The sequence below is a fragment of the Candoia aspera genome, chromosome 1, assembly GCF_035149785.1.
Source record: "Candoia aspera isolate rCanAsp1 chromosome 1, rCanAsp1.hap2, whole genome shotgun sequence".
Classification (NCBI taxonomy): Eukaryota; Metazoa; Chordata; class Lepidosauria; order Squamata; family Boidae; genus Candoia; species Candoia aspera.
The window spans coordinates 212,319,132-212,340,775 of record NC_086153.1 but is presented as its reverse complement, the minus strand read 5'-3'; the positions used below and the strand labels follow the sequence as shown (position 1 = coordinate 212,340,775).

General features: G+C 43.3%; 1 protein-coding gene across 1 annotated transcript in view; it reads left to right on the top strand.

Annotated features, from left to right (window-relative positions):
* Nucleotides 1-19,561, top strand: part of ACMSD (aminocarboxymuconate semialdehyde decarboxylase) — a 39,312-nt gene extending 19,751 nt beyond the window's left edge. The window contains exons 4-8 of the mRNA XM_063292400.1: nucleotides 7,060-7,153; nucleotides 10,765-10,860; nucleotides 11,628-11,800; nucleotides 17,731-17,829; nucleotides 19,242-19,561. Of these exons, the coding sequence (XP_063148470.1) occupies nucleotides 7,060-7,153; nucleotides 10,765-10,860; nucleotides 11,628-11,800; nucleotides 17,731-17,829; nucleotides 19,242-19,304 (525 nt within the window). The 3' untranslated portion in view covers nucleotides 19,305-19,561. The remainder of the gene's footprint in view (nucleotides 1-7,059; nucleotides 7,154-10,764; nucleotides 10,861-11,627; nucleotides 11,801-17,730; nucleotides 17,830-19,241) is intronic.
* Nucleotides 19,562-21,644: the final 2,083 nt, after the last annotated feature.

Genomic DNA, 21,644 nt, shown 5'->3' with positions numbered 1-21,644 from the left:
GAGAAGATAATGGTCACTCCTGTATTTTACCAAGAAAACCACATGGATAGATAATATAAAATGATTGATGATATAATGCCAGATGATATGCCCCTCAGGTCAGATGGCACTCAACATGCTACTGAAGAAGAGCTGAGGGTCTTTTAGAGTACTAATGATGTTTATGATGTGGCTAAATTAAAGGCTTTGGACATCTGGTTGCTGATGTTGCCATGCAGGAAAAGAAAATTTGAAGCTGCAAAGACAGAATTATAGTGGAACATGGCACTTAAGAAGTATGAACATGATAAAGCTCAACACAGTGAAAAATAAAATCAGTCGAATACACACTGACATCTTAGACATCAGCAAATTGAACTGGACTAGAATTGGACATTTTCAGTCAAAAGATCATATTGTTTACTACTCAGGACATTAAAAATGAAGAAGGAATAGTGTTGATTTCAATTTCTGCATTTGGTATTCAAACATCCAAAATGACATTATATACGTGGACACCAACAGCCACAGCCACACAAATCAAATTGACTATATTATTGGTATGAGGAGGTAGGAGTTCAGTTATAACAGCAATGATGTAGTAAGGGGTGACTGTGGAACATATCACAAATTGCTCCTCAGCAAGTTAGAAGAAGTTTAAAGTCTAAAGTCAGTTTCTGTGGTGTGACTTTGAACTTATACTCACCATCTTCAAGGAGAACATCAGGAATTGGCTTGAAATCTTAGCCTCATTGATAGGAAACCAGAAGAACTGGACTCCTGGGGAAGAAATGGTGAACTGAAGATGGCTTCACTAAAAACAGCTACACCCAGTACTGTCAAGCTTGTCATTCTAAAGATTCCTAATAGCTGAAAAGCAATTAACAAGCAATTTCCAAAAGTGATAGAAAAGGAAGTATGCAAATCCAGTGTCCATAAAGGCGCTGACCGCAGTTTGGGTGAAGATGGCATTTCCTCATCTCCCAGAGCTCTAAACCTGCCAGAGACCCTTGGCCTGTGGTCTCCTCACAAGGAGCAACTGTCTGGAGCACTTGTGGATGATCTCAAGTCCTCTCCTGTCTGGAGAGGAATCCCAAGGAGCCAGTCCACTCACTGGCTCTTCATTCCACCGCAGTTGTCAGCTCCACTCTCAGTGGAGTCGTCTTCAATTCGCCATTCCATCCCTGGAAGTCAAGAATATAATGGATAGCTTTTTAATGGTATTTATTATTTTATTGCGTATTTTATTATTGTGAACCACTTGGAGTTGCATGGAGTACTGAAATATATAAATGCTGTAGTAAGAAATAAGTATTCATCTTAGTGCCATCACTTTCAGTCCAATTTAGGTACAATGTATGATTTGTCTTCAGGCTAAAGATGTTCAGGGCTAATAATTATGTGTGATGTGTGATTCAAAACTGAAAGAACGGCCTGCTACTAATTGTGCAGAGAATAGCATACATTTTACATTATTGCACGATCGCCAGTGATATGATAATAACTTTCCAGTGTGATTGCTGGTTCCAGCTAGGCCAGGAGTGATTAACATGGTGCCTCTCCACAACTTGGTGACTAGATTCCCCAGCCATGATATAAGCAATCCATGCATCTTATATGCATTTGTCCATGTAGAGATATTTAGCTGATCTGGCTTTGAATGGCCAGGCTGCCTCCATTTAGAACAATCCTGTAATATATGTGTTTCCCAGTGTAATGGTTTCTATCATTACAGCGTCTATAGCACTGTCATGTTCATCGTTCCAATGTTCTGAATACATCGTAACGTTTCGCATGTCACTTTCCTGATCCGTGTTTGCTGAGTGGAGATTTCCAGCCGTGCCAGGCTGTAATCTCCTTACTGTAACTGTGGAATGTATGTTTGGGTTACGGAATGTGTTCAAGGTTACTTTCTCAGGCTGATGTGGGCAATGGTTGCTAGCACCTGGGAGGGGGTGGTTGCTAAGCGCGAGCGAGGGCGGAACCAGGTTTGAAGCGAGGGTTTTTAGTTTGTATTTGGCGCGCTTTTGCTCATTCTCAGCTTTCTTTGTATTTGCACACTATTCTTTCAATAAATCAGTTTTCATTAAGAACCCACTTGTGAGGCTGAGTATGTCAGAATAGGCAACCATTACATAAAGCTGAGAATTTAAAACTCTTACCACTAACCTCCTTCCAGTGTTACTGTGAGGAAATAAAGTTAGTGATGACTGAACCTACTGCCCGCTCGGGAGAGAGTGAGGATTCCAGCGTGGGGGAAATGGATTCCATGAGGCAAAGAAGGGAAAGGACCCTCACACCGGAGTCGAAGGAGCTGTCGGAGTCCTCGGACGCCAGCTCAGCTACTGCGAAAGTGGTAAAGTCCAAGGTGGTCAGAAAGGATGAGGGAGCCCGGTCCGGAACACCCCAGGCACCTGGGAAGCCAAGGTATCCGCTGTCCCCAGATGTGGACATAAGGGTGAGGAGTGGGTCGGACGTCTCCGAGGGCAGTGAGAAATCACAGAGATTGGAAGCCTGGGTAAAGTCTCTAGAAGACATGATGGCAAGGATGTCATTTGCGAGGGGCAGCCAGGATAGAGGAAGAAGGGAATATCGCTACAGACGGTCGTCTCCATCTGTTTCTCCCTCCCCCCTCCGAGTGTGAGGAGGAAAGACCGGAGGAGGTACTGGGGGGGATCGCCACCACACAGTCCCCGGCGGGTGTCCCCATCGCCCCTGCGGCGGGCTGAGGATGCAGGGAGGGGATGAAGCAGGGATCGGAAGAAAAGTCCCAAAGTCAGAGTTGCGAGTCCCTCCCCCTCGGGAGAAGAGGTCTCCAGAGCCCAGGAGGAGGGCCGGGGGGAAAGAGAGGAAGAGCAGCCCACAAAGAGCCAGGTATAGGGATTTCAATGTCAAATTTGATGGGGATCCCACAAAACTGTCATTCTTCCTGACTAATGCGAAAAGCTATATGGAGGAGTTTGGGAGGCTGTTTCCTTCGGAAAGGGCAAAGATAAACGCTGTAGCTACCCAACTGGAGGGGAGGGCAGCTGACTGGTTTGTCCAATTAACCGAAATGGACGCCCTGGAGTTGGATGATTTCAGAGACTTTCTGTGGGTGCTAAAAATGCATTTTGCTGACCTGTTAGCAAAAGAAAAAGCTAAAGTGGCTCTGAGGGAACTGATCCAAGGATCAAAGTCCGTAGCAGATTATGCCCTAGAATTCCAAGCCCTAGCGGCCAAGGTGGATGATTGGTCGCCAACCACTCTAATAGAAATGTTCAAAGATGGAATGAGACCAGACTTACTGAGATGGGCGTTAGGAAGGGCAGATCCGCTCACCCTATATGACTGGATTCAACTAGCGGCGAATGTCGAGCAAGCCCAGGCTAGGTTCGCACAAACCAAGAGGGGTCCCAAGCAAATGGCCATGACGAGGACGGCTAAGCCACCAGCCACCACTGGCAGAGCGGGACGTACGGCCTGGCAGGAGGAGAGGGAGAGCCGTTTTGCGAAAGGGCAATGCCTGCGATGTGGGAAGGAGGGGCACTGAGCAGCGGCGTGCCCACAGAGGAAGACCGAGGAGCATCCGGCAAAGCCGTCAGGGAAATCCCCCTCCGTGCCCAGGAAGATGAAGGCAGCGATGGCTGAAACCGAGGCTGAGAACGTTCCTTTCTATGGGGATGAGGGGGAGCTTGAGCCGTCTCAGCTGGCGGGAAACGCCAGCCACCTGCCCTAAGAGGTGCCGCTGGGCAGGTGGTAGAGGAGGGGCGCGACCACGCTTCGGTGAGTGGAAACTTCCCTACCCTGACCGTGAAGGTGAAATTGGGGTCACGGACACGGACTGTGGAATTGTGGGCTATGGTGGATTCGGGGTGCTCACGGTGTTTAATGCACCCTGACGTGGTAGCTGCATTAGAGTTACCCACGTTCCCTTTGAAACAACCCATGATCTTCACCCAATTAGATGGATCTACGGCGGGGGGGAAACCGGTGACTCACTCCACAGGGATGGTGGCATTGCAAATGGGTAGCCACTGGGAGAAACTGCCTTTTGTGGTAGCGCCTGTGGGGGGTCCATTTGTCATTTTGGGGATGCCTTGGTTTGTTCAGCAAAACCCACACATAAATTGGGTGCACAGGACTGTGACTTTTGCAGATGGATTCTACAAAGCCCCTGAGGGGGATGAATTGGACAACGGCGAGGTGGGGAGGGCGGCAGCAACACTCCGCATCTCCTTACTGGTCCGCAAGACGGACTGCCGGAGCAATACCAAGACTTTGCAGATGTGTTTGGCGAAAAGGAGGCGGATCAGCTACCACCGCACCGCAAAACTGACTGTGCCATAGACTTTATCCCTAATGCAAAGTTGCCTAAGCCAAAAATTTATGCTATGACCCAGAAGGAACTGGCAACGCTAAGAGAGTTTATCGATAAAAATCTGGCCAGGGGTTTTATCGAACCAGCCAGTTCCCCAGTAGGTGCTCCTGTTCTATTCAGACCAAAGAAAGATAGGACTTTGAGGTTATGTACGGATTTCCGTGGATTGAATGCAGTATCAATATTGAATAAATATCCCGTCCCGTTAATCAAGGACATGTTATCACATCTGGCGAAGGGGAAAATATTTTCTAAGTTGGATCTGAGGGAGGCATATTTCCGTATTCGCATAAGGGAGGGGGATGAATGGAAAACTGCTTTCAATTGTCCTTTGGGCTCTTTCCAATATAAAGTGTTACCTTTTGGGTTGGCGGGAGCACCTGGGGTTTTTATGCAATTGATTAATGAGGTCTTGCATGACCATTTATTTAAAGGGGTCTTGGTGTATTTGGACGATGTATTGATCTATCCTGAAACAACTGAGGAACATATAGAGCTGGTCAGACAAGTGCTCAGCAAGCTGAGAAAGGCTGAACTGTATGCTAAATTGTCTAAATGTGCTTTCCATAAATCTCAAATTGACTATTTGGGCTATAGAATTTCAGACAAGGGTATTGAAATGGATCCAGCTAAGATTGAAGCCATTCTGGCATGGGAGCCACCACGCACGCGTAGGCAGCTCCAAAGTTTCCTCGGTTTCGCCAACTATTATCGCCAGTTCATCCAGGGGTTCACGGAGATAGCATTGCCCCTCACTGAGTTGCTAAAAACTAAAGGGCAGGGGGACACACGGAGGACAAAGAATCCGGGGGCGCTGCTGAAATGGATGCCTGCATGCCAGGTGGCTTTTGACAAGCTTAAAAAACTATTCACAGCAGAACCCATTCTACAACATCCAGATCCTAGCAAACCATTTGTGGTGCAAGTGGATGCCTCGGATTTTTCCATTGGAGCACTCCTGCTACAAGCAGATGAGTCGGGATGTTTGAAGCCTTGTGCTTATCTCTCCCGTAAATTCTCTGAGACGGAAAGGCGGTGGCACGTTTGGGAGAAAGAGGCTTTTGCTGTTAAAGCCGCTTTAGACACTTGGCGCCATTTGCTGGAGGGGGCTACCCACCCTTTTGAGGTTTGGACTGACCACAAAAACCTCGAAGCACTCAGTGCACCTCGTAAGCTCAACCCAAAGCAAATTAGATGGGCTCAATTCTTCAGCCGTTTTGATTGTGAGGCTGAGTATGTCAGAATAGGCAACCATTACAAGCACTGAGTCAAGCAGGAGGCACCAAACACAGAGATATTTGAGGGTAATGAGAGTAAAGTTCAAACATGCAAGTATTTCAACTCTATGCATATTTTAAAATCTGATCCTTAAGAAGGTAAATCCACTGTAAGTAACCCTTCTATAGTTTATATTCTCATTAGAATTGATTTGTTTGCTTTTTTCTAGCAAACTTCAGCTCTCCCTGGAGAACTAAATAGAGAAATAGAAAATATTTCTATTGTTCATGTAAGGTTAATCAGCAGGTCAACAATATTATCTGAATAATATACACAGTCCAGGCAGAGACAGAACTGAGGAGATGTACTAAGTTCTCACTTCAGTATGTTAGTTAAATATATTCCTGTCTACTCATTGAGAGCCAGTTTGGTGCAGTGGTTAAGGTATCATGCTGGAAAGCAGGAGACCATGAGTTCTAGTCCCACCTAAGGCACAAAGCCAGCTGGGTGACTTTGGGCTGGTCACTCTCTCTCAGGAAGGAGGCAAGGGAAAACCACTTCTGCAAAGACTGCCAAGAAAACTGCAGGGACTTGTCCAGGCAGTCTTCAAGGATCAGACACAATTGAATGGATTAAAAAAAAAATCTACTCATTAAGCAAAGACCGAAGCACATTCAAATGTAAACTGTACTTCCAATTATTTGTCCTTTGGACATTACAGGCAGGACTGAAATTAATAAATAAATACATGTTAAAAACTCAGTAAAGCTATGTGAATATCTGGCCGCAACCAGAAGAATCTGCCTTGGTGTTCAGGGAATTGATACAAAGTATTACAGTAACTTTTCTCTTCCTCTTGCCCTATCTGCTCCAATTCCCATTATGACTTAGTACTTATTCTCTATTTAAAGAAATACAAGAAAGAACATTGCATAAACCTCAGTATTTCTTTGCAGCTATTTCCAGTTCCAAAGAGGCAAGCTTTTTTCTCTGCCTCTCCCACATCAGAATGAAAAAGGACAGAAAAATAACAATTTATCTCTAGTTTAAATAACAATCATGCCAGCAAAATGGCCAATAAAAATTAGACATGAAATATATGTGGAACAAATATTGTCATCTGGAAATTTTAAATCAGGATGAATAATAATAGGTAAATAACAAACCCAATAGTGCATTACAAATAAAAAGTATTCAGAAATACATTCAAGAGGAAGTTGTTTATTCATAAGTAAGAAAATAGGCTATTGAACTTTGTGTTTGATTTGTTTGTATTATTAACAACACACCTTTATCTCGTCACATCTGAACAAACAACCAAGGATGCTAGACACAAATAAGCACTTTCTAACAATACATAATCGTCATTCTTATGTGGATTACTCACGCTATGAAAACAGTAAAGTTTTTTTATCTTCAAAAACTTTAGCTTAATTGCCTGAAATACCATCTCTGTTGTCCTCTATTTAATAATCTTTTAAATTCTCTCTTGGTGATTTAAGGCTGCTGAACAGTTAAACTGCTGTCTCTTTGTGCATCCCTGGGACATGCAAACAGATGGAAGGATGTCGAAATACTGGCTTCCCTGGCTTGTAGGTCAGTAGATACTGTGCAAGATTGGCATTCTCTACAACAGTGTTTCTCAACCTAGGCAACTTTAAGATGTGTGGACTTCAACTGGCTGGGGAATTCTGGGAGTTGAAGTTCACACATCTTAAAGTTGTCAAGGTTGAGAAATGCTGCTCTACGGCAGTCACTGGTAGTGATGCTTTCTTTAGTGATTTGATTTTTTTTAAATCTGGCACAATCAAGAGACTTTTTTATCACTTATGCAGATGGAACAATTGGAAATATACAAGAAGATTTTCTAACAGTCTCATCAAAGTGGGAACAGTAATTAAATTTATGAAGAGGAGCTTGTTATTTCTATTTGCTGTATAGGACAAAAAAAAAGTGAATTTTATATATTTATTTATTTTACAGGCTGTCTGACTCCCATAAGAATCTGGCCAGCATACAGCTAAGAATCAATATATATACATAAAGACCGTAAAAGCAAAGTGATCAACACCTGATCAAAACAACACAAAACAAACAAGCAAAAGAACATCACCTTGTCCCCAAGGTTCAAGTTTCCTGAACGCCATAAGGGTGGAGTCACATGACTCTGGGATATCATTCCAGGGGTCAAGAATTGCAGCAGAGTAGGCATGCTTCTTGGGTCCTGCAAGATGACATTGCTTAATTGATGGGACCCAGAGTGCACCCAAATTGCTGGACTGAACTGGATTGGCAGAGATGACTAGAAATGGGCAGAGGATGACTAGAGATAGGCAGTCCTTCAGGTAGCCAAGCCCATGCCTTGAAGGGCTTTATAGGTGATAACCATCACCTTAAATTGCACCCAGAAGCCAACTGGTAACCAGGGCAGCTCACAAAGCAGCAGAGTGTCACACACATAATTAGTGCCCATGCCACCATATTCTGGACCAGCTGTAGCTTATGAATAATCTTCCAGGACAGCCCCAAGTAGAGTGCATTATAGTAATCCAGTCGTGAGGGGACTAGGGCACGAGTGTCTGAAGGCCGCTTGATCTAGGAAAGGGCACAATTGATACACTAGGTAACCTGTGCAAAGGCTCTTGGCCACAGCTTCCACCTGCTCTTTGAGGTGGAGCTTAGAGTCCAAGGGGACATCTAGATTGTACACAAGTCCTGAGTGGGGAAGTGCAACCCTATTGAAAGTCATCAATAAAATATCTCTGGATCCAGCAGGCCGAATAGACACGGCCACTTGGTCTTGAAAGGATTGAGCCTGAGTCTGTTCCTCCCCTCCAAACCCACACAGCCTCCAGGCACTGAATCAGGACTTCAAACACATTGCTTAGCAGGCCAGGGAATTACACATACAACTGGATATCACCCATATATTGAGGATACCTGACCCCAAACGAGTGGATAACCTCACCCAGCAGTTTCATGTAGATGTTAGGCAGAAAGGAAGAGAGCATTGAGCCCTGTGGCATCCCACATGTGAGGAGCTGTGGGCAAGATCTCTCTCCACCTGTCAACACCAATTGAAACTAGCCACAGAGAAAGGAGGAAAAACACCATGAACTAGGATATCGTGGTTGACAATATTGAAAGCTGTTGAGAGACCAAAGAGCATAAGGATAGATGGATCACCCGCTCCCAGCTCTACCACAGGTCATCAACAAGCATGACCAATGCCATCTCCTTACTAAACCCCAGCCTGAAATCCAAGTGAAATGGGTCCAGATAATCCACTTTCTCCAGGCTCCTCTGAAGTAGATGCCTGACCACATTCTCTACCACCTGTCCTGTCTTGGGCCAGGCACATGCAAATACACAAGAGGCAGTTGCAAACTTTTACTTATAACAAGCAGCAACAAAAGCAATGTGCAAACGCATGTAAGGGCAACCAAGTTCTCGCAAGGTCAGCAACTTGCCTCCGGAAAGAGTTCAAAATCCAGGGAGCAGGCACAAGAATGGACAGGTAGTCCAGGAGCCCAAAGCTCTGGGGAGGTTGTCAGCCGGTCCAGGTTCAGAGTCCAAGGCAAGGCACAGTGAATTGGAGTTAACAAATGGTCATTTTCAACAGCCGTCTTGGGCTTGTAGCTCTCCTTAAATAGGAGCAGCCCTGGTAGGGCTCGTTTAGGAGGGTGAGACTGCTTCCGTGTGAGTAACCTCGCTGACTTCCTCTGTTTTGCTCTCCGGGCTCTCGCATTGGGAGCGGGTGGCAATTCCGAGTCCTCATCTTCCCTGAGCAGCAGCAGTAGCAGCTGTCCCCGCTGATCACTGGCTGGCCCTGCCTCCTCTGCCTGCTCAGGCAGCTGTTGTGGTGACCCCAGAGCTGACTGCTTGTCCTCCAAGGCCACTTCAGGATCTGGCTGCCCTTCTTCCTCTTCTGACTCTGAATCTGAGCCCCGCATGACATCACCTTCCTTAAAAAGGGAAGGTCCATGGTTGCCATGGAGGCCGTGAACTCCCGAACCACCCTGGACTTCACGGTATGGGGTCTCAGTCATCAACCCAGTGACAGAATCCAGCAACTCAGGCAGGGAAGATGCTGCGTATCAGGGAAGGCAGCATGACAGCAACAATTCCACCTGTCCCCTCAAACCCAACCCTGGAAGCCCATCACAACTCACAGTTAACTGCCACTTCACCTCCCCTCCCTTGGAGTTGCAGCTGGTGCCAAACCTGAAAGCCAGGTGGACACCTCTCTGAGAAGGGAACTCCCTCTCCCAGCCCACCCAAGTTCTGGTAAAGAAGCCAGGCCAGCCACCTCACCCACTATCAAATCTAAAATAAAATTTTAGAGAAATTGGAGTTAATTTTTATTTCAGAAGCTGATTTCTAATTGTTCCAAATTTCCTAATACAGTATTTGAAAGCACTGAAAAGAAGTTATATATAAATAATTATGCTTTCCAGTAGCAGCAAATAGTAGATATTCACACATAGACACAGACACAGATACACAACCACTCACGCAGACACACATACCCCCCTCCGTAACAAGACGGATTCTACTTAGGAACACAAAACAAATGTATGAGGACTATTAACACTTTCCAAGTGCTGGTCAAGTTGTGGCATGGAAAAAAAATAGACATATGAGTCTCTCTTCCTTAGCAGTAAAATGCAGCAATGAGTAAACATACAACAAGGTCCTTCTATGGCACCTACGTCATTTTCTCTAATAGAATGGATAGCCAAACATATTAGTGATAATCAAATATTAATTTCAGCAGATCAGACGAACAAAGAAACATGCTCTCTTCATTACAGCCAATATACTTTTTGTAACATTTTTATTTAAAGCTACATGGGACTAAGCACCTCTCTTACTGCAGCTTGGAATATCCCACAGTGCTCTTCCAAGTCAGCTAGCACTCTCTGCCCTTTGGGACTCCAAGTAATGACCCAGTGGTTCTCCTGGGTCATTGTGGAATCCATTGGTGCCATGTCAGCAGCGGTGCAGCTTGTTTCTGCTGTAATTCTGGTGCTAGGGCCTGAGTCCCCAGAACTGAGATTGCCCAGTGTTTGTCTGTCTGCCCCTGGTCGTCTTCCTCTTCCTTGGATGAAGATCTGTCCAAGAAAGCAGTAAGAACTATATGGTACAATACCATCATATTAGCACCAATAATTATTCCTGAATATGAAATTTTTTCTTACTATTAGGCATGCCCACTGAAACAACCATTGCTATTTGCTCCATGATTATGGGAGGAACTTTTGAGCGCTTCCCCAAGCTGAGAGTTTGTTTTGCCCATGGAGGTAAGTATCAGAGCTCAGGTAGTATTGTGATTATATTGTTGGTCTAGAAGTGGAGAATCTCTCAGCCATGAAAACTCAGTTGATGGGTCAGTCCTTGTCAGGAACCAGGCCAAGAACCACACTGTGCTGGTATCACCAAACTCTAGTTCTTTATTGTTCTCACCCTATAGACAGAATCGCGCCAGATTAAAGCTACTCTAACTAACCTAAACACAAATACCCTGGGAGACTCTAGGATGGGGCGACCCTGAACCTCTTAGCTTTCCCACAAACACTTTCCAGACTATGAATCCTCTTATTTATTTTTATTTTATTTTATTTCTTTTCTATCCCGCCTTTATTATTTTTATAAATAACTCAAGGCGGCAAACATACTTAATATCCCTTCCTCCTCCTATCTTCCCCACAACAGCAACCCTGTGAGGTGGGTTGGGCTGAGAGAGAGGGACTGGCCTGAGCTCACCCAACTGGCTTTCATGCCTAAGGTGGGACTAGAACTCTCAGTCTCCTGGTTTCTAGCCCAGCACCTTAACCACTAGACCAAACTGGCTCTCTCTCTGGAATGCATCCCCCTCTTCCTGAGGACTACCGGCAGCGCCAGAATCCACCACAGTCCTATCTCTAAACTCGACTAACCACATACTGTTGTTGTTGAAGGGGTAAACATGGAGGAAAGAGTAATATATGCCACCTTGTACCCCTGCAGGAAATGTAGAATATAAACAAATGCGTAAAATATATAAATTACAATATAATTTTATTTTTAGGTGGTTCCTTTCCTTACACAGTAGGACGTATCTCCCATGGATTCAGTGTGAGACCTGACTTGTGTGCAATCCATAACAACATTGATCCAAAGAAATACCTTGGTTCATTCTACACAGATTCACTTGTCCATGATGCACATGCACTGAGGTTGCTGATAAACATAATAGGAAAGGTAAGTGAGAGCCTCTTTTGCAAGATAACATTCCTAGACCGTAAACATTATTCCACAGTAAAGCCTTTGAGACTGAAGGCCAAATTAGACATTATTCCAAATAGCAATAGCATAAAAATTTTCTTAAAATACATAGCAGTAGTGGGGTCTGTGATAGACTGACAGTCTGGCAGAGGTATAGGGCTTCCATTTTTTGCCGGAGATTGAAGCATTGTCTGTGCATGTCAGCATTCCTTAAAACAGGAATCTGACTACATCATACCAGGAAAAGAGTCAGAGAGCCAGTACTCTGTGTGTATGTGACTGGGAACAAAGGCAGAAGGAAGTGACCTGAGATTAGCAATCCTTTAGACAAAAATCAGGCAGACTGACAGAAAAAGAAGAGACACAGAAAAAGTCCTTAACTCCTTATCTACCATTATCTACATCTATTTAAATCAGTATTTCTCAGCCTTGGCCACTTGAAGCTGTGTGGACTTCAACTCCCAGAATTCCCCAGCCAGTGCATGGTGGTCATCCAGAGCATGCTGGCCAGGGAATTCTGGGAGTTGAAGTCCACATAGCTTCAAGTGGCCAAGATTGAGAAACACTGATTTAAAGTATAGTTAATCAGATGTGGGCTGCAAAAAGCCAGACCACCATTAGATGGTAGTGAAGAGATAACGTTTTGCTACCATCTAGTGGTCATCCAGCTTTTTGCAGCCCAGATATGGTAACTCTAATCTAAGGCCAGTTATGAATGCTCATATTCCCCAATACTTATGTCTACATTAAGTCCCTCTGTATTCTTTCCTATACAACAAATAGAGTCTCTGAAGACTGGTTCAGAAGCTTCATAGTCTCTCTGGGACATGTGCGTGGAGAAGGAGGTAGAGCTGAAAATCAGTTGCATATTGATGACACTTCAAGACAAATCTTTAGATGATTTCCCCAATCCCTCTCCCAAATTAGGACAAAATAGAGTCCAGAAGCATTCGCAAACGGCAACACAGAGTAAGATAAAATATGTTTGCCCTCGAAAGGAATTCTATCAGAATTTCTGCTATTTAAATGACTCACATTATGGAACAAACAGAAATATGTTTGTAGTAATTGATGACCATAATGCAAAAATACTCAGGATATTTGCAGTGGTGTTCAGTTATTCCTTGGGTGCATGTACTTTACAGGGGAAAAAAATTCAATTATATCTTTTCTGGCTATTGCATCCTCCTTTTCCTCCTCATGCAGAACTCACCCAGTTAGTAAATATTATGCATCAGAAAGTATCTCAGGTCATATCCACATTTGATATTACAGATTTATTTGCTCAAGAAACTGGTATGATAAAATTGGAAGAGGAATCACAGTGTGGATAAAGAGATGTTATGGTCATCATCAATCATAACTGTTCTACTATGTACCTATGCTCAAAATATTTCCCATCCTTTGTAATGTATATTTCCTTTTATTTTGTTTTACAATATCCTCCCCCCCACCCTGCTGCCACCACAAAAAAAGCAGACCAGACTAAATTAGGCATCTCTATTTTGGCATAAAATGTTTAGAGCATTTCTTTTACAACCCTGTGGTGACGCCTGCTGGAAATAGTATGTGACAGCAAAAAGGAAAATGTCCTATAGCGCTTTCTTCACTCTATATATCACCAGTTGCAAGTACAAAAACCAAAATGACTTATTACTTCCAGGTTCATTAATCTGAGCTTTACTTCCAAATGATGAAGCATCAGAAACCTGCACTTGTTTATATTTTAGCACATATTGATTACATTTATATGCCCAGGGAGCATCTTTCTCCAAGTTACTTGGTATAGTCTATGTTAAAATGGCATAATTTATTCCCAGAAAACTCTCTATGATAGAATAGGATGAGAAGAAACACAGGAATTATGATGAAGGCAGGCATCAGTTTATTACTGATCATTCAATATAACTTATCTTGCCACAGTTTCACTAATTCCTTCCCTTTGGTGCAAAACATAATTTTATAAATGAACTAGATTTCTATTGTAGATGGAAGCATAGATACCAAAGCTATCTGTAGCCATTACTAAGTGGCTAGATAAAAATATATGATGAAAGGTTAAATTATCTTCTTTTGAGGATTTACCGAATTCTCTTTTTTCCTTCCTACTTTGTAGTTAGATAATATTCACTTAAATGATGCAAAAGCAAACCAATATTATTTTTGTCAATATCAGTGCTAATTTAATATTTTATTCAGGGGTATCTTGGGGTTCAAAAAATCAAGAAGTGTGAATGAAGCCCTACCCCTTTTTTCACATGTGTTGCTTGTGTGATGCATGTAAAAAAAAAAAAAATGGTGAAGCTACTGTTGTGTGGCTGTGGCGTTTCTTCCTTGGGTATGTGGGACCGGCCGTCCCCACGTGTGGCGCGGGTACCTTTTGGCAGGTGTTGGTCGTGTCTTCCGTCATTGCCATGAGGAAGGTGCGGTGCGCGTGTTCTGCTTTCCCCGCGAGGTGGATCCACCCGTGTAGAGTCTCTGGGTCGTCGCAGTAGAGGGCCCATTGGAGTACGTCGCGGTTGAGCCCCCTTTTGAACATTTCCAGCAGGGTGGTCTCGGACCAGTCGTTGACCTTCCCTGCGAGGGCTTTGAACTCGAGGGCGTAGTCCGGGACAGTGCGTGCGCCCTGTTTAAGTCTTTGGAGTGCGCTTTTCGCCCTCACTTTGGCTAGTGGGTCCTCAAAGTAGCTCTTCATCTCGTTGATGAAGGCGTGGAAGTTGGCGAGGGCGGGGGAGCTGGACTCGTACAGTTGGACGTACCAGTCCTCCGCCCGGTCTTGTAGTTTGATTGCCACGGCTGCGATCTTGTCCGCTTCGGAGTCATAGGAGTGTCCGTGCCTCCCCATGAACTCCCTGGCGTTCGTGATGAAGAACGACAGTTTCGCGGGGTTCCCATCAAAGAAGATGGGGAAGTCCTTTGGGGCCCGGGCGTTTTGTAAGCCCCTTCCTCTCGCTTCCCGGCCTGTGGCGTCGTCCGCCTGTGCCGTTTGTTGACCGTCCTCTGGCCCGTGGGAGTTCGGCGCCTCGCTCGGGGCGTGGACCTGTGCGGGGACGTCGTTGGGCGGCGCGGGGGACATCAACGACTGAAGCATGGTCCGGAGTTCCTTCAGTTGGGTCTCCATGGCCGCGAGTCTAGCTTGTGCGTCCCCGTCCGCGATCTGCGCCGCCGCTGGGGTCGGTTCCATCGGTGTGTCGGCGGGGGTGGGTCGCCGGTGGGGTTCAGGCACTCCCGACCGTTGGCCCGCTTCCTCCACCGTCGGCTGGGTTGCTTCTTCGTCCTCCCCCGTGCTTACCGCCGTTGGGCTGCTGCTCCACGCCCGTGGCTGGGGTGCGATGTGGGGCACGGGGTTCTCCACTGGTCTCGGGAGGTATGTTGCTCCCTCCCGTGGCCGGGTTGCCTCCGTCGCCATCTCCCCTTGGGGTTGGAGCTGAGGCTCGGGTTGGGCCGGGTGGGCGTCCATGGCTCCAGGAGTCCGTGGTGCCTCTGGCCTCGATCGGTCCTCCTCTGCTTCTTGCCGTGCGGCTCGCCCCCCTTGTCCGCGTCGCGCCGGCCTCATCGTTCCTGGTCTTCTCGCCGTCTACTCCTCCCGCGGCTCGTTGTCGTCCGGTGGGGCTCGGCGAGGCTGAGTTTGTGACTCTCAGCTTTATGTCATGCGCTGCCTACCTCCGAGTAACACACAGACACTGATTCCGTTGAAGCAGGCTCTGGTTTATTCGTAGTGTAGATACAGTGGTAGAAAAAAGCTGAGAGTGACAGGAGCGCGCCGGTGCGGGGTTTAAATACCCCGCGCCGGTCAGCGCCCCCTCACTCGAGGTTACGTCACCCCCCCTTTGTCCAACATGCTGTCTTGCCGGTAGGTGAGGGGTTGCGAGGCCCCGCTGGCGCTCCGGGATCACCCATCATCGGTTTCCCTATTCCTCCGGTGATTGCTGTCAGCTGGGCGATCTCCGTTGCGCTAGCGCTAACAGCTTGGGTGTGCCTCGCGATCCGTTTAGCCATTGTATCTTGTTCTTTCATCTTTGTGAGTTGATGGCTGCTTATCTTGAGCCCCTTCCCCTGTTTCCTTGTTATTGTCATGTGTGCCATTGCGCTGATGTCTTCAGCTCAACGGCACTCATGACACTGGGGGTGTTGACGACCAACAGGAAGCTCTGGCGTGGGCTGGTCCATGAAGTCACGAGGAGTCGGAAGCGACTGAACAAATCAACAACAACATCTTTTAGTACATAAAAATGAATTTTTTTAATGTACTAAAATACATAAACGACATATTTTTATCTATAGAAAATAATGTAATTATATCAGAAATATATATCAGATATCAGAGCCAGTTTGGTCTAGTGGTTAAGTTGCTGGGCTAGAAACCAGGAGTCTGTGAGTTCTAGTCCCACCTAACGTATGAAAGTCAGCTGAGTGATTTTGGGCCCGTCCTTCTCTCTCAGCCCAACTCACCTCACAGGGTTGTTGTTGTGGGGAAAACAGGAGGAGGAAGGAGTATTAGGTATGTTCACCGCCTTGAGTTATTTATAAAAAAATAATAAAGGCAGGATAAACAAACAAACAAATAAATAAATAAGGAGAATCCAATAATAAGGAAAGAGCTGTTTCTCTCTTACAAGAGACCATTCAAGGTAAGTTTGCAGAAAAGCTCACAAAAATGACAAGCATGCATTACCATGACCATTTGTGCTTCCACAAACTTTCAGTGTTCCTTAAATATTTATATTTACTTATGACAAATAAGTTGCCTGAGCCCCCAGCAAATAAACTAATACAATGCAGTAGCTGGATAAACTTGGCTGAATTGATCAGGAGAATGATTGCGAATGAAAGAACGTAACTCTCAGCCACTTGACAATGGGTATTGCCTGTAAATAATAGAAGTAATAAATTGTTAAGGTAACATACAAGCTAGCTTTGATAAAATGTAAAATTTCTGCTAATTGTGAGGCAATGAGAAACAATATGTTTGTTACTTTTCCAGAGAAAAACCAGTAATGTTGGGGAAAAATGAACTATATGTAGTCAGTCCTTATTTTTAGCAGCTTACAATCATAAAATCACTTTGTTATTTTACAAAACATATTACAGACTTGATTTGATTGTAGAAGTATGTTTGATGTATAAAATTAAAAGTATAATTTATTTAGGCAAGTATGATTATATTGACTGAATTTAATCTATTTTTATTCTGTTACAAATGGCATTACAAACCACTGAATTCCAAGGAATATAGTCTCTCTTGATTTTTGCTTGTTTAAGATAAACATGCAGGCAAAACATAATGTTGAAAATCAGAGAAATCATAAATGCTGCGGTAAAACCAAGAACATTTATTCTGGACAAAGATAGAAATAGACTAATTTTCAGAACTAGATGAAAAATGGAAAGGTGGGGAGAAACCAATTCTCAGAATATACATTTTGACATGTCTAATCCATTTACTTTCTCAATCTGAAGTACTATCACTGCTAGCAATTTCTAATCTTTCTGATCCTTTATTTTTATTATGTTCATGGATTTCTGAAAACCAAAGATTTCCCCTTATGGAGGCAGAATTCTTTACCCTTTAAAATTTCTAAGCATATTTGTTTATTTATTGATTTGGTATATTTCTAGACATAAGCCAGAGTCCCTGATAGCATACTATTTAAAAAGAAAAGATTAGAAAAACATTTTTTTTCAACTCATGAAAAAAATTAAGGCAGGGGAAATCTCAGAAATAATGGGAATCTTTTTCCTGAAATTTTCTAGCTTTTCAAATCTCTAGACTTGCATGCAATTTAAAAAAGTACATGTCCATCTATCTATCCAATTCCATAGTTTTCATAACAATTCCTTAAAATGAAAAAGGAACATCCATTAAATGCCAACAGGGTAATCCACCTACTTGCTTCTATTTTCAGGAGAAAGTGATGTTGGGAACTGATTATCCATTTCCACTTGGGGAACATGAGCCTGGAAAACTGATTGAATCCATGGAGGACTTCGATGAGGAATTAAAGGTATGTTATCTGTTCTTGAGTGTATGTTTTAAAGTTTACTTTTAAAAATGTGGATGTCAGTAGAGTAAATTTGTATTTCATTGGCCTGGATTTGAAGCTTATATGACATGTGTAAGGCCCTACTAAAAGATATAAGCTTCTAGTCAGATAGACTTCTTTTTAAGGAATAAAAAGTAGGATAAAAGTAATGGAAATGAATGTTTAGGAAATAACAGTCCCTTGCAAAAATTTATAGTTGGGATAATTTTTAAAATTTTTGCTTTCAAGTCAGATTTGATTCCGGGTGACTACATAGACTTCATACATATTTCTTGACTTCTTGTTTGGAGATGGTTTGCCATTGCCTTCTCCCAGGGTTGAAAGGGAGCAACTAGCTCAAAGTCACCCAGTTGGCATCCATGCCTAAGGCAGGCCTAGAATTCAGGTTTCCCCACTCTCACTTCAGCACTTTAACCACTAGATCAAACTGGTTCTCACACTGGATCATATTTTAAAATAACGTGAAATGTTAGAGGTAAAGCTAATATGTGGTCAGTTATATTCATAGGAAATCTGAAGGCAGGAATGGAAGAATTTAAATGGAATATGATTTCTTACTCCTACTAAAACCAGTCTCTGTAATTCTAGTGATATATTACTCTATGTAGAGAGGAGAGAGGAGAATCCAGGAGCTGTAAGTTACTTGGGAAGCTTAAAAAAGTAACCAAAAATGACAATGGCAAATATTAAATAGTAGTAGCATTAGTATCTATGATTGAAGCAGGATGTATTTAAATAGTCCTGCTTCAGGACTACATTTTTTGTGAGGACACATTCAAATAGTCACCAGGAATCAACTGTGATTCAATGAAGTTTTTTCCTTATCTGTTAGAGAATCCAGGCATTTTTTTGCATCAATTTTACTTTTTGATATATGCCCTTATCTTCAAATCCAAGACATCTCTCAGTATTATTTGATAGAAAAGGCCTGTTGCAGTAACACTGATAACTGATGATGATATACGTATTGATAATCTCCTATTTGTACTGCTCTGCAGCTGGAGCAGGATATGGTAATTAAAAATCATATTAAATTAAGGTTAGATGAGGTTAAGATTTATTTATTTGTTTTATTTATATAGCCACCCATCTCAGACTAGAGACTCTGGGCGGCTAACAATAGATACATTATATTTGACAGATTTTTCAGGAATATATATCTGTTGTCAATCTCTCTGTTCTCTATTAGCATGTTCTATTAATAATGCTTGTGGATGTTCATTATAATACATAATTAATTTATGAATTTATTTTTAAACAGTGATTCACTGAGTATTTGACTGGGAAGCCTTCTGAGGCAGAATCTTTAGCTTTTGCATATATACAAAACATTTGTTAATGCTTTTTCATAATCTTCATTCTTTTTGTTTCAGGAGAAGCTCAAGTCTGGCAATGTTCTTTCATTTTTGGATATTGACAGAAAACAATTTGAGTAATAACAGAACTACTGTAATTATATATCAACACCCTTAGGTTCTGGAGGACAACCATAAAACTACATCTTTATGTTTATGCACTCTCATGTCAGCTTTAAATAATATACATATACTGAAAACATGAATCCACCTTTATAAAAGCTGTATGCATTAAGAACTTTTAGAGAAGGAATATAGTTGTAAAACTATTTCCTGTTACATATGGAATGGACCGTTTCAGCATGTTATCAATGAATAATTACCACTTAAATTTAAAAGTTTGCCTCTCTTCCTCTTACGTACTGCACTATTACACAAAGATCTGAATAAATCAAAATCGAACAATCTGTTTATATAAAGGTAGGGAAATTAGTGGGTGCAAGGATAAAGTTATGTAGTCCTATTTGAGTTTTAAAATTTTAATTACTACCATTATTTTATTGCTCATCTCCTTGAGCCTAGGAATTCAATAGAAAGGCAACATATTCTGTATTATCTATAATCATGCACACCTTCGGAAAAGAGTAAGTGGCAACTTGCTACAATATATTTATCCCTGAAGCTGATTCATGTGTACTTAGAAGTAACTCCCAACATATTCAGTCAGGCTTACTCCCAAATTGGTGTTCAGGGAATTGCAGTCAAAGATCGTGCTTGCAGGATATATTTGCTGATAATTAACAACCATGGTATTCTTAATTAACCCAACTGTCTGGGTTTGCAGAACACACTGAACTATATACAACCACACAGGTTGGGTTCATACACTTTAGGCAAAAAGTAATTGGCTTGTTTGAAGGTCAGAGTGCTGTCAAACCCAGCTAATGTAGTTAGTTTTCAGTTCAGTATGGTGTGTAAACTCAGTCACTTGGACTAATTAAGTAAACCTGTTATGGAATGTGTCCCTGAAAGGAGGGGTGTGATATGGTGGATTTCGGCACTGCCGCTGGTTCTCAGGAAGGAGGGAGCACATTCCAAGGGGATAAGAGGATTCACAGTCCGGATAGCAATGGTGGGAGAACAAAGAGGTTCAAGATAGCCCCCCCACCGAGTCTCCCAGGTTATTTCCCCTTAGGTCAGTTAGAGTAGCTTTAGTCTGGCAAGATTCTGTCTGTACAGTGAGAGCAAATAAAGAACTGGAGTTGATTGCACTGACTCATTCTTGGGCTGGGCCTGACAAAACTATGGTTAAGAAAATAGCGGGTTACCATGTAATGTTTGTATAACCATTAATCATTCTATTTGCTCTGACTCATATTTCTTTTTTTAACAGTACTCTTAAAAACACACACACTGTACCCTCAGAGGAGCTTACATTTCTATTTACAAAGATAAATTCTAAAATAAATTTTAAAAAATCTTAAATAGCCTCAGCCCATACCTGAGATATCAGAGATAAAGCGATCCCACTTAGGACTCTCACACATGGCAGCCTTATGCTGCTTGTCTGCCATGCAAAATGAAGCTGGCTTTAAAAAAACACCCATGTATGGATTTACATCTGTTTGTCAGCTTTTGTGACAGCACTGGCCAGGTGCTCCTTCTGGACAGCAGTTACCATGGCTTTGGATTGGTGGATTCTCCTGTTTCTTTAAATCTCCCACCTGGGTCTGGAAAAGAAGTATCAATTGCTTTCCTTTCCATGACTGTGTTTTTGAAGATATGTGGTTTCCATTGATACCCCTTCTCCCCTACTCTCCCTTGAATTTGACACTTCCCATCTGACCTGTCCACTAGTGAGGAAAAAAGAAAACACCACAGTTTTACCTTTTTCTGGTCACTTGAGCTTGAAATGGAAACTGGCAGAACTCCTGTCAATTTCACTGTTAAACTCTTCTATCACTGAACTTTTTTTTTTTAAGGCTACCCTTTCACCAATCCATTGGTGCAGGGCCCCAACTAGGGTGGGGGCAAGCAGGGCATGTGCCCCGGGTACCGTGCCGGGGTGCGTGTGTGCCAAAATGGGTGTGAAATCCATGTTTGCTCTGGGTGACACAGACCCTAGTTGCAGCCCTGCATTGGTGAACCTGTAAAAATGAAAAACAACAGCAACCTCCAGCATTTCAACAGTCCACCATGGGAAGGTCCATCCAGGAGGCAGGCAACCCAGGATAAAATGGCCACTGGAGAGATCGTCGCACAGGCACCAACTGGCCTGGAGGCATTTGCCTTGAATGAAATGAAGCACAGCAGGCAGACTGTACAGCAAAACCTGTGCTGGCAGAAGACAGAAAGCACTCCTCCTGTCCCTGAGCAAAACAAGGCAGCAGACAGAGGCTACCTTCATAGCAGACAGCAGTGGGGGTGGGAGGAAGTTGGAGGACTCTTGCCTCTGAGAAATGTTTCCTGGGTTGGCCGCAT